Source organism: Synchiropus splendidus, chromosome 4 (assembly GCF_027744825.2).
Source record: "Synchiropus splendidus isolate RoL2022-P1 chromosome 4, RoL_Sspl_1.0, whole genome shotgun sequence".
NCBI classification, from domain to species: domain Eukaryota; kingdom Metazoa; phylum Chordata; class Actinopteri; order Syngnathiformes; family Callionymidae; genus Synchiropus; species Synchiropus splendidus.
This window is the reverse complement of record NC_071337.1, coordinates 2,389,191-2,401,192: the sequence shown is the minus strand read 5'-3', so window position 1 is coordinate 2,401,192 and position 12,002 is coordinate 2,389,191. Positions and strand designations below refer to the sequence as shown.

The window sequence follows — 12,002 nt, the reverse complement described above, 5'->3', positions numbered from 1 at the left end:
CATCAAAGAAACAGGGATCCAGAGACTCAGAGTCGACCAGTGTCATGATCAAAGGTTCCCTGGATTCAAAATCACTTTCAAACTACCATGGTGAACCATAACCCACCATACTCTCCACAACTGTCACACGCTGGTGTCGGTGCGGCGCCATCACTGTCTCATCGTGTTCCTGCGTGCAGGTCCAATGCAGCAAGTGAGTCGTGTGTTTATCCAGTTTATCGTGAGATGCAGAATTGTCATCGTGGAGATAGGGTTTGGCGGGATATTGTGTATGATAAGTTATCGATCTTCCCTACTCAACACATCAGTCAGTAACCCCTTGATGTGTCCTGTGGACTGAACTGGAGTTATCACTTTCATTGTGAACCTGTGGGTGTCACTAGACTCCATCAGAATGCCTCCCTGTGTGCTGTGACCTCATGGCTAAATCCCCACGATGATGTGAACTCCTGGCCATTTCAGACTGTGCTAAATGGTTTTGTGTTCTTTGTAGCAGACCCACATGATACTCATCTAAGCCTAGTATTTACTGCTGGAGCCCACTGTGGGTTATAAATGGGCCAACTGAGTCTGTCCTGTGACCAAGAAAGGTCACACAGCACAGAATGTTTGGCGTGAGGCAAGGCGGCGGCAAATGAAACACTTCCACCCGGCATCACACCCCAAGTTCTCGTTCACCAACAACTAACTTCACGCAACATGGAGAGGAGCGTCAGAGGTAGCTGAGAAACACTGTGCTGTTGCTGCTAAAGCCAGGAGCTTTCAGGTCTGGCAGCATAATCTGGGCGGCCCCAGCTCAGACGGCACGCGATTTAGCACTTGGCTGGACGTGATAAAGGGATTAATCTGGATCAAAGTCACCACATCAATAACACAATCACCGTTCAAACCCCCTGTTTCTTGTCAGATACACCTGTCGAATGTCAAGGTTTGTGCCGGCTGTCTAACTATAGGCCAGGCGTCTTATTCGCCAGCTGTTGTCAGATATCTGCCACCTGGACACAGCGACGCGCACTGAGGTTTTAGAACCAGCAGGACCACGCTCAGAATCACAGGTCAGAGCCGCTCGCCTCCTTGTTCCGCCCACCTCCGCCAACCAGGAGCCCCTGCAGGTACGGGATGGAAGTTGCACAAATGATCACACAGGTTGATGAGGTTAGAGAAAGGACTCACGTTGGAGCGGTCCCCCCCTCACCAAGCTCATATCTACACAGCAGGTGCACCAGATCGTTCGGCACAAGTTACAGCTCAAACTGGCCACTGAAAAACATCCATCGTGACAAAGTTGGCATTGTGATGCTACAATGAGGAGCAGACAGAGGTGTGGCAAGCCACCCCTCTATATAAGGCCTGAAATCCTGTGCCCCATCGATGTGTCCCCCTCCCACACCCCCTCCTCAGCCCCCACTAAGATTTCCACACTGTATCCCGCTGCCCTCCTCATCTCCCATCACTCTGGTCCAAGGGCTCCCAGAGTTGGATCCTGTGCTCATCCTCCTCCTTCTCCTCCTCATCTCCAACACTCCTCCTGCTGGACTTAAGGTGGCCCTGGTCTTCCTTCTCCTCCAACTACGTCTCTTCTTTTGACCTCCAGAAGTTTTCGCTGGGACGCGGCTCAAGATGCCAGAGCCCACCAAGAAAGGTAGGAGGACGGGATCCGGATCAGACACAGCTGCTTCCATTCCATACAGCCAATGTTGGATTTGAGTTTTGTGTTGCAGCGATGAACCTAGAGTTGAACCTCAGCTGTGCCCATCTGCTTGTTGATATCAGAGCCAAAGTGACTTTGACCGTGGCGTGGATCAGTGAAGACAGTGGGTGCAAGGTTTACGACAGGGTTTAGGAGGGATTGTTCCATGTGGGTAGTAAAACATGACTTAGCCGAGTGAAAAAAACACCACCACAGCAGCGGCGTAACCTGAGCTCCATCAGGCTAAATTTAAAGACATTAAACAAGTCATTACGATTGTAGTCAGACATGATTAATGAAACGATATTCCAGCTCCACAGAGGCTTCTCTGGCTCCAGCCCACATGACTGTCATCTGCAGCGCCGTGTCCATCAGCATACCTCGCTAATCCCCCTCTGTCTGTCATGAGGGGTCACACTTGCATCCAGCCTGGCTCCCCAGGCCAGCAGACATGCCCATGTAGAGGAAATGAAACTTTTTTGGGCACTTGGAGGCCTGCCTCATTAGAACTGATATGTGTTTTAATAAACACACCCCAGGGAGCCCGAGGTGTCGCTAGCCCGGCAACATTGGCTCTAAACATAACGCCTCACACCGTCCAAAGCCATTTGGATTCAAATTCACTTCTGACTTCACTTCCAAGTTTCTGAGAACGTGCACCATGAAGTGGAATTACAGCAGGACTAACAGGGAAATGCACCAGGTACAAACATTTGCCTTTGATCACCACCTCAAAATGACTCAGGGAGTGTTGCGTCCAGCAGATGTTTGAGGGAAAACCGACAACCTCTCTGCAGTTATTGTCCCAAGCAAGTCACGAACAATAGGCATTCCAAAAAACTGAAAATACTCTGGTCGTGCCAGGAAAGTTGGACGAGTATCACACCGCCCCCCATGGTCCCATCTGAACTTGTGACCGCTGAGATGGCGTCATTGTTTTGAGTTTAGAAAAGCATTATTTCCAAAAGCTCATTTGTCAGCCTCATGTGTCAGCTGGGTCCCTCAGGTGGTCTCATGTGGGCAGCGCAGAGCGGCTGGCGCGGCCAGGCCCAGCTTAAGTGCTGAACTAATGTGAGGTTCATGGCCGGCTTGGCCTCACACAGTATGCATCTTGTACTGCACATGAACCGTGTGCGCCGGTGCCTGAGCCCTTCATAGACGACTCAATGGAGAAATAGAAGCAGCAGATTCCAGCGTGGCCCAAAGACCCTCCGCAAATAGCAGCAAAGCCCGGCGGAGCAGCTCAGTGAGAGCTGAAATGTATTGTTCTTTAAATGAATCTGAACAGCTGAAGAAGGAGGAGGCTGTTGTTGCAGACATCAGGATGTCTGACGGGGAGATGAACCCTCTGAAACCTCCGGGGACCGGGATTCTATTCCCTGGAATAGTTCAGAAGAGCACTCTCCTAATCCCTGCTCCTTGTTCACTGCCATCCCCCTCCCTGCCTCCTTCCTCCCGGCCACTTTCCTTCCAGGAGGCATCACTTCAGGGTCGAGGACCTTTTTGCACCTCTTTTACAGTACTTTTCCCTCAGTCAGGCCATCTTTACTGTGGGTCTCTGGTTTCACTTGTAGACAAGCTCCTGTCTTCACCTCTTGGTATTTATTGTCACCAAGGTCCATCACTCTCTTTGGGATCTGTCCTTTGACACTGTTGTTTGGCGTTACACAACACGCCCTATAAATCACAGCGGTGAGGAGCTAGGGTGACACCTGTCAGCCGCCAATTGACCCCAGACGTCTCAAGCGTCGGCACCTGCAGTCTTCTTCAAGCATCCGAACCAAAGTCATTCACACCACTGCGTCCAGTCCATTTTATTTTACACAATAAAAATCTATATTTGGAGGAAGAGAGGGGCTGCTGGCTCGCGATGGAGCCTGCATTAGCCCTGTCTGTCTGCACGCCAGCAAGGACGACAGCTGAAAATACCTGCAGCTCTGTCAGCTGTGCTGTGAGCGCGCCGAGGTAAAACAAAACCTCTCTGTGCTCTCATTATGTGCAGAGACAGAGCCGGACTGGAGCGAAGTGTGACCTGTCAGGATCGCGGCCCACTGGCCAGAGTGGGATTGTTAGGCAGTGAGGTTGAAGTTAATTTGGAGCAGGAGTGTTTCGGGGAAAACATTCTGCTTGCTGGGAAGTTAGAGAAGACTGAATGGCTCTGCGACTGAGACGTTCCAACTTCTTTAACGCCACATCTTCTGTGATGATCCAGGTCATCATGACAGTGAGGGTGAAAAACTCTCTCTCAGCTGGAGCATCCGCTGCTGTGGTCTGTCTCCCCACATGGACTGAAGACAGAACGTGACGTTCGCCATCTTGGATCTGGTCACGATTCAAGAGACGGATTCCAGCCGTATAGAAGATCAATACTAGAACATACTGGGGGACCTCAGTGAAGGTCAGGGTTGGAGTCAGATTCCATAAATAGCCGCGGTGACAATAGAAAAGATGCAGACTATGTCATGACACAAGCAGCATGGCTCTCTTGTAGGCGTAATCCAAATAGCTGCTGAAACTCTTGTGTCATCTGAACGAGTCAAAGCAACCATGAGGAATGATCTCCAGAGCATGGGCCGTTGAAGGAGAACTAGAACAGGTCTGGAGCAAGTGAGTCCAAGGGGAGCGTTTGGCTGGTCGGTGAGTGATTCTTCACACCAGCTGGTCAGAGCTGGGTAAGCTCGGTCTACTCGGATGAGACGGGTTTCCAACCAGAGATAAACTTGACCTCACTTCCACTAATGCTGGGTGGAAGCTGGGAACCCACTGGAGAGTCTCTTCCAGCAAAGATTCCCAACACTCCCTTCACAGCTGGAAGTCAGAAGGTCAGCTCCAGTGGGAGGAGCTTGACTGGAGGACGATTTTCCAATGAACATGACCTTGAAGCAGCTCAGAGACACTCAAAAAGGTTCTGGACCCTTTGGTTTGCCCATGTGACACGACTTGAAAACACTTGATCCATGTGAACTTCGAAACACGCCTCACTCCCTCTTCATCCGCAAGGCAGAATCATTTCAGAAGCAACACAACTCTGATGTGCGAACGTCTGGTCTCAGCGATTTCGAACCCGTTTCTGTTAGTTCTGTTAGTTTCATCCATCCAGACAAGGCAAAGGGCAAACAAGTGGTGTGTGGCCAGGCCCTCGGTCTTAATCTCTGAGAGTACAGAGTCACAGTGCCGACAAATCACAAGACAAAACTACACAGAGACACAGCAAGAATCTGTGAATAATCTCCTAACAATACTTCTTCTTTTGTTTCTCAGATGAGATGCCAAACGGGCAACCAGAAGGTAAGTGGACCAGGTTCAAGCTCCTAGCTCTTGTTTATTCCCGATGATAGTTGCCCGACTACCACGATAGAACCATGTTAGTCAGAACCGTGGTGCGGCGGTGCTGCCGTGGTCAAGAGTGATGGGCAGCGCTGACATTCCTCTGGCCAGCCAGCTGATCCCTCCGTGTTGATTCAGCTGACACCCGACCGTCCCGTGTGAGTAAGGTGCTGTCACGCTGCAGGCATTTTGCCGACAATGGGCTTTGACCTTGGAGGCGCATCATCTCGCTGGCGCAATGTGGTCGGGCGTATCGAGCCTAAAAATATGTTTGGAATAAAAGCGCTCATGTCTTCTAAACTATAACAACCATTCGGCATTGTGAGATAAAATGTGAAACTCAAGATTTAATGAAAGCGTAACACACAGAACACAGTGCATCACTGTACTAATGACGGGGGGTGTAGCGGTTGCAGCAGTTCCAGGAGAGTTCAGCACCGTACGGACCTCAGAACATCCTGGCAAGTTGGGGATGGTTCAGACAGCTCTCACGGGCTCAGGGGGCTTCACCACTCAGAACAACTTTCTATCGTGACAACGATCACGATAGAAAGTGTCATTTTAATTGATTTATATCGAATAAACCGTTACACCCCTCTGACTCAACATCTCAATTAAAATGCTAATTTTGACATTTAACACGAACATTTAAACCAAAGCGTGTTTCTATGACGGTGTAGGAACTCTGACATGTGTAACTGTGAGCCACGAGCTCACAGAAGCAGGTCAGTTGGTGCGGATGAGCCCAGGTGTGTGTGTGTGGTCCTGTGCCATGTGTGCGTGCTGGAGTGCGAGGCCATGTTGGAGCTTTGTGCTGATGAAAGCAGCTGTTCCTTCCACCAATAGTGTTTGTCACACACTCAGACAGTAAAGACGCCCGTCCCTTACCTGAGATTTGCCTGGAGGTCTCTCTCCCAGGTAGGTACCTGACATGCCTCCCTCTGACACCCGTCACATTGGTTTGGCGTGTGCCGTCACGAGTTTGGTATTTCAACGTCAGAGGTCTGCAACGGCACTGTTGTTGTGAAAGGTATGACTTGCAGCACAGACGCACTGTGTGGTGTTGGCCAGGGGTGAGGTGCCCACCTGGAGTGCATTCACCAGCACTGCATCGCACCGTGACGATGTTTGCATGTTTTACGTGTGGCATGTCGACGAGCTGTCACCTCTGAAGACCCGCCTTCATATTAGCCGCTAAGACAGACGGCATGGAACCACAAAATACAGTAGATATGACTATCACAGAGCTCATCCGTTACAAACCGAGCATAGATTATACCTGAATGGTTTGCGGCACCTGTCCCAGCTAGCAGGGGGGACACCCTGTACAGGTTGCCATAGGGCAAATATTAATTCCTTACTACTAGTCTCTACCATTTTAGGGCGGTTTCACACTGCGGGTTCTGTCTCAGTGGCCTGAGTCCGATCCGCCCCCTGCCATGTAGCTTAGCACCTCTGCGCCTCACGCTATGTCCCTTTTTTCTTCCCAGCTGGGGCACTCTGCGTAAAATAGCTGGTTTGTGACCCACGACGAATGACAACCGATTCACCACCATCAGCTTGACCTCCTTATTTCTCTGTCACTTCTTAACACTATGAGTCGTCGTCACCTCAGATATGAACCGACGATCACAGAATGTGGCGTTTCACAGCCAAAACTAAACATGGACGAGTCTTGTCATGTTTATTTTACAAGGAAACAGTGGAAACAAGATGCGTAATACAGAGCGTCTTGACTGATCCACACTGCTCTCACAACACGTTGAACACAGTGAGAGAGATGACTGAGGATGGAGAAGGTTTTTATCAGTGAAGTTCAGATCCAGACGTCAGAAATGATCAATCAATAGTCTGGTGATCTTGAGTAACCTGGGAAAAATCAGCGTCTTTCCTCCTCACTGCTGTCCTCATGCAGACAGCTGAAGATCACAGCAGTGAAAACGGTTCCTGCAGAGTGCAGCATTATTCATTTACGCAAATCAGGTGTTTATCAGCCTAATAAAGGCGAAAACATGCGAGTTATCAAACACCCGCACACTGGACTGCTGCGCTCCCGTTCCCCAGCACCATTCTCCTGCATCTATCATGTTTGTGTGGGGTCACACTGTTCACATAGTTTCCAGCATCTACCACCGAGTTGAGAAGCTGAGAGAAGCTCACCCCCCCGGAGACTTTCCAGAGACAAGGTGCAGCTTTCCAGCCGGGATCAAGTCCACGGCCAAAACCTGACTCGCTTGTGTTCACATCTCGGACGTCTGAGGCGAACGCACTTTGTCTCCAGACAAAGCGCAGTGTGAAACCGCCCTTAGAGTCACCTTTTGGACTGTGGGAGGAAACCAGAGTGCCCAGTGGAATCCACAGAGGACGAACATACACTCCAGTTTCAAATGTTCCTCTCAGGACAGATGAAGTGGTTCCAACTAGTGACTCTAATATAACCAACTGGCCTCATTTAGGATTTGACAGTGTTGGGAAGCGATGACCAAATATCCTGATCCTGATTATTTGGCGAATGGCATGGCATTTTAAAACTGAAATGAAGCTTAGAAACAAGGAGCCAGTCTGTTTGGTCATCAGCTCCGAGTACTAACGTCAGTGTGGGTGCTTGTTGCCTGCGGCTCCAGCTTGCTGCTTTGTCTGCTGTACAGAGGCAGCAAAGGCTGATGAGAAGAAAGCAGGATCCCAAGAGTGTGATAAAGTAGTGGCCCAGGAGCCAAGCATTACTGAGAACGGCTCAAACCAACCACAGCCTGAAGAGGCTGGGGTGAAAGAGCAAGCACAGCCTGCTTGTGTTACGGTGCGAGAAGAGGTGCCTTGCTCAACCCCACCTCCGGGTAAGTAAGTTGTCAGCCTGACTTCATCGAGAGCTCATACTAGCAGAGCTAACTCTCCCTACATCTTCTCAGCAACATAGTTTCAGTGGCTAGCAGAGTAGAGTTTCCACAGTTTGAACCTCTAACTCATAGTTGACCATCTCAGACCTAAAGACCCCACTGCACCACATCTCGAGCACATACACCCGAAGGAGAGCACAAAAGTGAAGTGGTCCCTATTTGGGCGACGAACTGCTGTGTCCTCGACGTACTTTGACGTGGAACATGGAAGGTTCATCAGTGTTAGCTGGGTTTCCATTACCTGAGGAAGCAGTACTTTAAAAGTGCTTCACGGAAACATCTGGTTTTTAAAAAAATAATGCAAATATTGGTGAAAGGGTTTCATCCGGAAGATTCAGGTGCTTTGATCCTGTAATACTGAAACACAAAAGCCTCCTTCATTCTTCCATCAGTAACCATAGCAACCCACAACAGATTTTGAGGGTCCTACAGGAGGAGGGTGGGATTTCACAATATCTGCCCAAACACTCCGTAATCAATTGTTGGAATCTTAGAAACATCCCTGCTATTTCACGACTGTCATGTCGTAACTGTAATGGAAACCCAGAAACAGTCAGCAGCAAAATCAAGCCATTCAAAGTAACCTCTCCATTAACCAATAAAAACAACGTGTCCCTGACTCAAGTCATGTGGTGTCAGTGAGATAGATCCTTGCAAGGTGAGTCCCTGAAGCCACCACATGGGTCACTGACTTCCTGTGAGGAGAACATTCGGTATCTTTGACTATAACTACTGACCGCCGTACTGGACCTGACTATTTCCTGCATATGTATTTCCCACTGCCCACTGGATGAGCACTGCTTGAGCTACGGCAGCTTGTTGCCTTCTGGACTTGTCGCGCATGTTGGAACCATTGACTTGCTCGTGTTGCAATTGAAACCATTTCAAGGGTGGGTCCATTTGTCAATGACACCTTTATTGCAGATGATGATGCTGCAGCCACTAGCCCCTCCCCAACACCCCCATCAGGTTTGTACTAAAACTTGCACCCATGGCTTTAGCTGGGAAGGGATTCATCCAGAATACATTAGGACATGCGAGCTATCTTGTTAGAAACATATTGCTGCTGGTTTATATCTTTGTTTCTTGATATATATGACTGCTGAGAACAACACAACTGCCTTCATTCAGATTCACTGACCACCGTCACACATAATGTGACTATTTGACATGAACAAACCGTAGAAGTAATATTGACTCTACTGACATCATCATGGTTATTCCATTTGGTTACAAATCCTGACATAACAGTTCTACTTCAGCTAGAACAAGAATGGTGGACCATCACAGAACGTAAACAACATTATGATAATGTAAGTTTTAATGGATCATTTTGGATAATAGACACAATTTTGCAGTGTCAATCCATATTTACAGTCCATCCTCACTCCCATGGCGTCATTTAGTGACGTTGGGAAAGCGGACTTTTGTGTCCTATACTGACGCCAAAGGCAGCCTCCTGTGTTGCATGTTGACACGTGGGGCAGCATGAGGCGCAGGGGAGACGTTCTGAAACTCATGGCCATTTGAGGGGCTTTAAATATGAATTAACATGTTGTTACATGTGGAACGAAAGGACCCCAACCTCCATATTTGCCCACAGGACCAGGATAAGCTACAACTGAAAACCTAATGCATCAACATGCAATGCTGAAGGCTGCCTTCGGCGTTGGTAGAGGACGCAAATGTCCACTTTCCCAATGTCAATATGTGATGCCAAGGGAGAGAGAATGGGTTGCAACCTGGTATTTAAGGGACATCAACTACACCCACCGTCAGAACCACAACATGACAATGAAAAAAGTACAGACTAAGAAGGTTGACATATAAGTAGGCGTGTTCGGTCGGGGTTGGAGCAAGACCCAAGTCAAGTGGTAGTTGCTCTCAGATCCCAGATGAAGATTCACAGAAACAAACCTCAGCTTTCATCCCTGAGTCTCAGTTGGGAGCAGCCCAAATGAGTTGTGTGGATCTGAACTGGCCAACGCTGAGCAAGCTGGGCGGTGGCCGACACTCTGCCATGTCAGCCGGGGGTAGGAACAGAACTCAAGCTGCTGTGCGAGGCTTGGAGGAACTGGATAGCTATAAACACCTCAACACACTGCTCCAACTCAGACACTGTACCTCTCAAGAACAGTGAGTGCAGCCTCTCTTTGACTTACTTCGGAAGAGAGAGGGAATATCTTGGACGGAGAAAGTTAGAAATGGACGTACTGGGCATGATGGACATGACGTGACCAGTGAGGGTGACAAAGTTAGGTGAGGGAGATGGAGTCTGACTACTAGTGGCTACCCCTGGTGGGAAGTACTTGGTGGCGAGTGCTCCTGGACGTCCAAGACGGTGTTTGTGGCAAACCTTCAATGCAGATAGAGAAGGCATCGAGTCGGTGATCGGTATCAGGAGTCTATGCTCAGGAAGGACTCTTCTCACATGGTCTGCCCAAGGATGAGCCTGAGAATCTTGTCTTATGGACAACAGTTGACTGTGTTGCTAGGGCAACTGTTTGTTGGGAGCACCCAGAGTATGGGGTGTCGGACCTGTATATAGACCCTCTTATATGACCAGAGCAAGACTCTCTTTGCTTTGTCAAGTGAAGGACTGTGACCGTACAGTGGAGGTTCTTTTGGCAGATCAGGGTGGGAGCGAGTAGATTTCTCACCTAATAACCACCCGCTAACTTCCAGGTAGAGGATGGACTAACAGGAGATTGTTTCAAATCTGCTGAGGTGTCTTGAGTAGCCAGAACACCGGCATACTTGTAGAGCACCTCTAGAACTCACCGTCTCAACACACAAATCCCAGCTTTTCCATGATGTCTAACTCAACCTGGACATTGCGCTGTTCGCGGTCCTAGGAGTAGGAGCAGGATAATAAACTTTAAATAATGACTGTGTTTCTTTCACAGAGGATGCCAATTCACTCAAGAAACTCTCAATTGAGCTTCCTCGTAAGACCCTTCTGTTAAACTTTCACCATTTTAGTGCCAAACTGGCTGCCCGTCTTTCAGTGACCGTCTGTGTAGAAAACATGCTGGAGACATGTTTTGGTGTGTTTGGAAGTTAGCTCTACATTAAGAAGAAGTGGGTTGCTTACAATCTCTCGCTAACTCAATAATACACATGTAAAGCCACATCGTAATCCCAGCCACTCTGTCACAGACTACTACTCTTTGTTCTGTCCACATAAATGGGTATATTTATGTGCGGGCCTAACCCAGTTGTGGTCACAGTGAAGCAACACTCACCTGCCACACCCACTAACCTCACCTGTTGTTCTCACTGATCGATGCGTGTGTTTGCTTCAGTGGACTTTACAGTATTATTCTTCACAATATGCTGTAAATCTCTCTCTGTCTTTGTTTAGATGATAGCGTCCCAGCCATGGGGAGGAAAGACTCAGGTAATTCAGCGGTAGTTAAACAGTATGTTGATATTGCTTAACGTTTCAACCACCCAACTAATTCAGGGTCCAAGATCAGTGTCACAATCTTGTCTCAGAATTCCATCCTTGACTTTCATATGCAAAATTAAAATCCACTTCCTGGACATGGGCATTATCAAGGTAACCAGGTTGTTAAGAATCACGATGAGCAGGAGAGTCATACCCCGCTTTATGCTACTGCTGTTGCAAGGAGCTTTGACCCTGCAGCTGAATGTGAGGAAGTGTGTATGTGTGTGTGTCTTTTGTCTGTGTACCAGTGGTGGTCAGACTAGAACTCTGAGAGGGAGTCGGAAGGTGGGTGCTTGGAATTTGACCCTGTCATGAATCCTGTCTTCACAAAACGGAGTCAGAGCGCTGCGTCATGCCTGTCTTTCTCCTGAACGAGCAGTGTGGTCTTTGGGAGAAGGTCAGCCCCCGGAGGAACTGGATAAACCCATCGAAACCCCTCCACTGTCCATCCTGCTGATCGAGAAACCACTGGGTGGCACTGTGTCTGTAGGTGAGTCGCTGCGCCGCACGCTGACGGGACAGATGGAGACTGATGGTCGCTTAGAAGAAGCTCACTTTGTGTAACGATAGAATGATTAATGGATTAATGTGGAACAATAACAACATGTTTGAGTTAATAACAGGATTAGAGACTCTAGAG

General features: G+C 48.7%; 1 protein-coding gene and 1 long non-coding RNA gene across 8 annotated transcripts in view; one reads left to right on the top strand and one right to left on the bottom strand.

The window, feature by feature from the left end:
• LOC128757608 (uncharacterized) overlaps positions 1-12,002 on the bottom strand; it is a 38,138-nt gene that overhangs the window by 6,882 nt on the left and 19,254 nt on the right. The gene's annotated exons all lie outside the window — the stretch shown is intronic.
• mybpc1 (myosin binding protein C1) overlaps positions 1,394-12,002 on the top strand; it is a 29,332-nt gene continuing 18,723 nt past the window's right edge. For 3 of the 7 annotated variants that reach the window (XM_053863024.1, XM_053863026.1, XM_053863023.1), the window contains exons 1-8: positions 1,394-1,642; positions 4,952-4,978; positions 5,882-5,935; positions 7,666-7,851; positions 8,836-8,880; positions 10,818-10,859; positions 11,276-11,311; positions 11,742-11,852. In XM_053863024.1, the coding sequence (XP_053718999.1) occupies positions 1,621-1,642; positions 4,952-4,978; positions 5,882-5,935; positions 7,666-7,851; positions 8,836-8,880; positions 10,818-10,859; positions 11,276-11,311; positions 11,742-11,852 (523 nt within the window). In that variant the 5' untranslated portion in view covers positions 1,394-1,620. The remainder of the gene's footprint in view (positions 1,643-4,951; positions 4,979-5,881; positions 5,936-7,665; positions 7,852-8,835; positions 8,881-10,817; positions 10,860-11,275; positions 11,312-11,741; positions 11,853-12,002) is intronic. The other 4 variants (XM_053863025.1, XM_053863027.1, XM_053863028.1 and 1 more) reach the window with 4 other exon arrangements.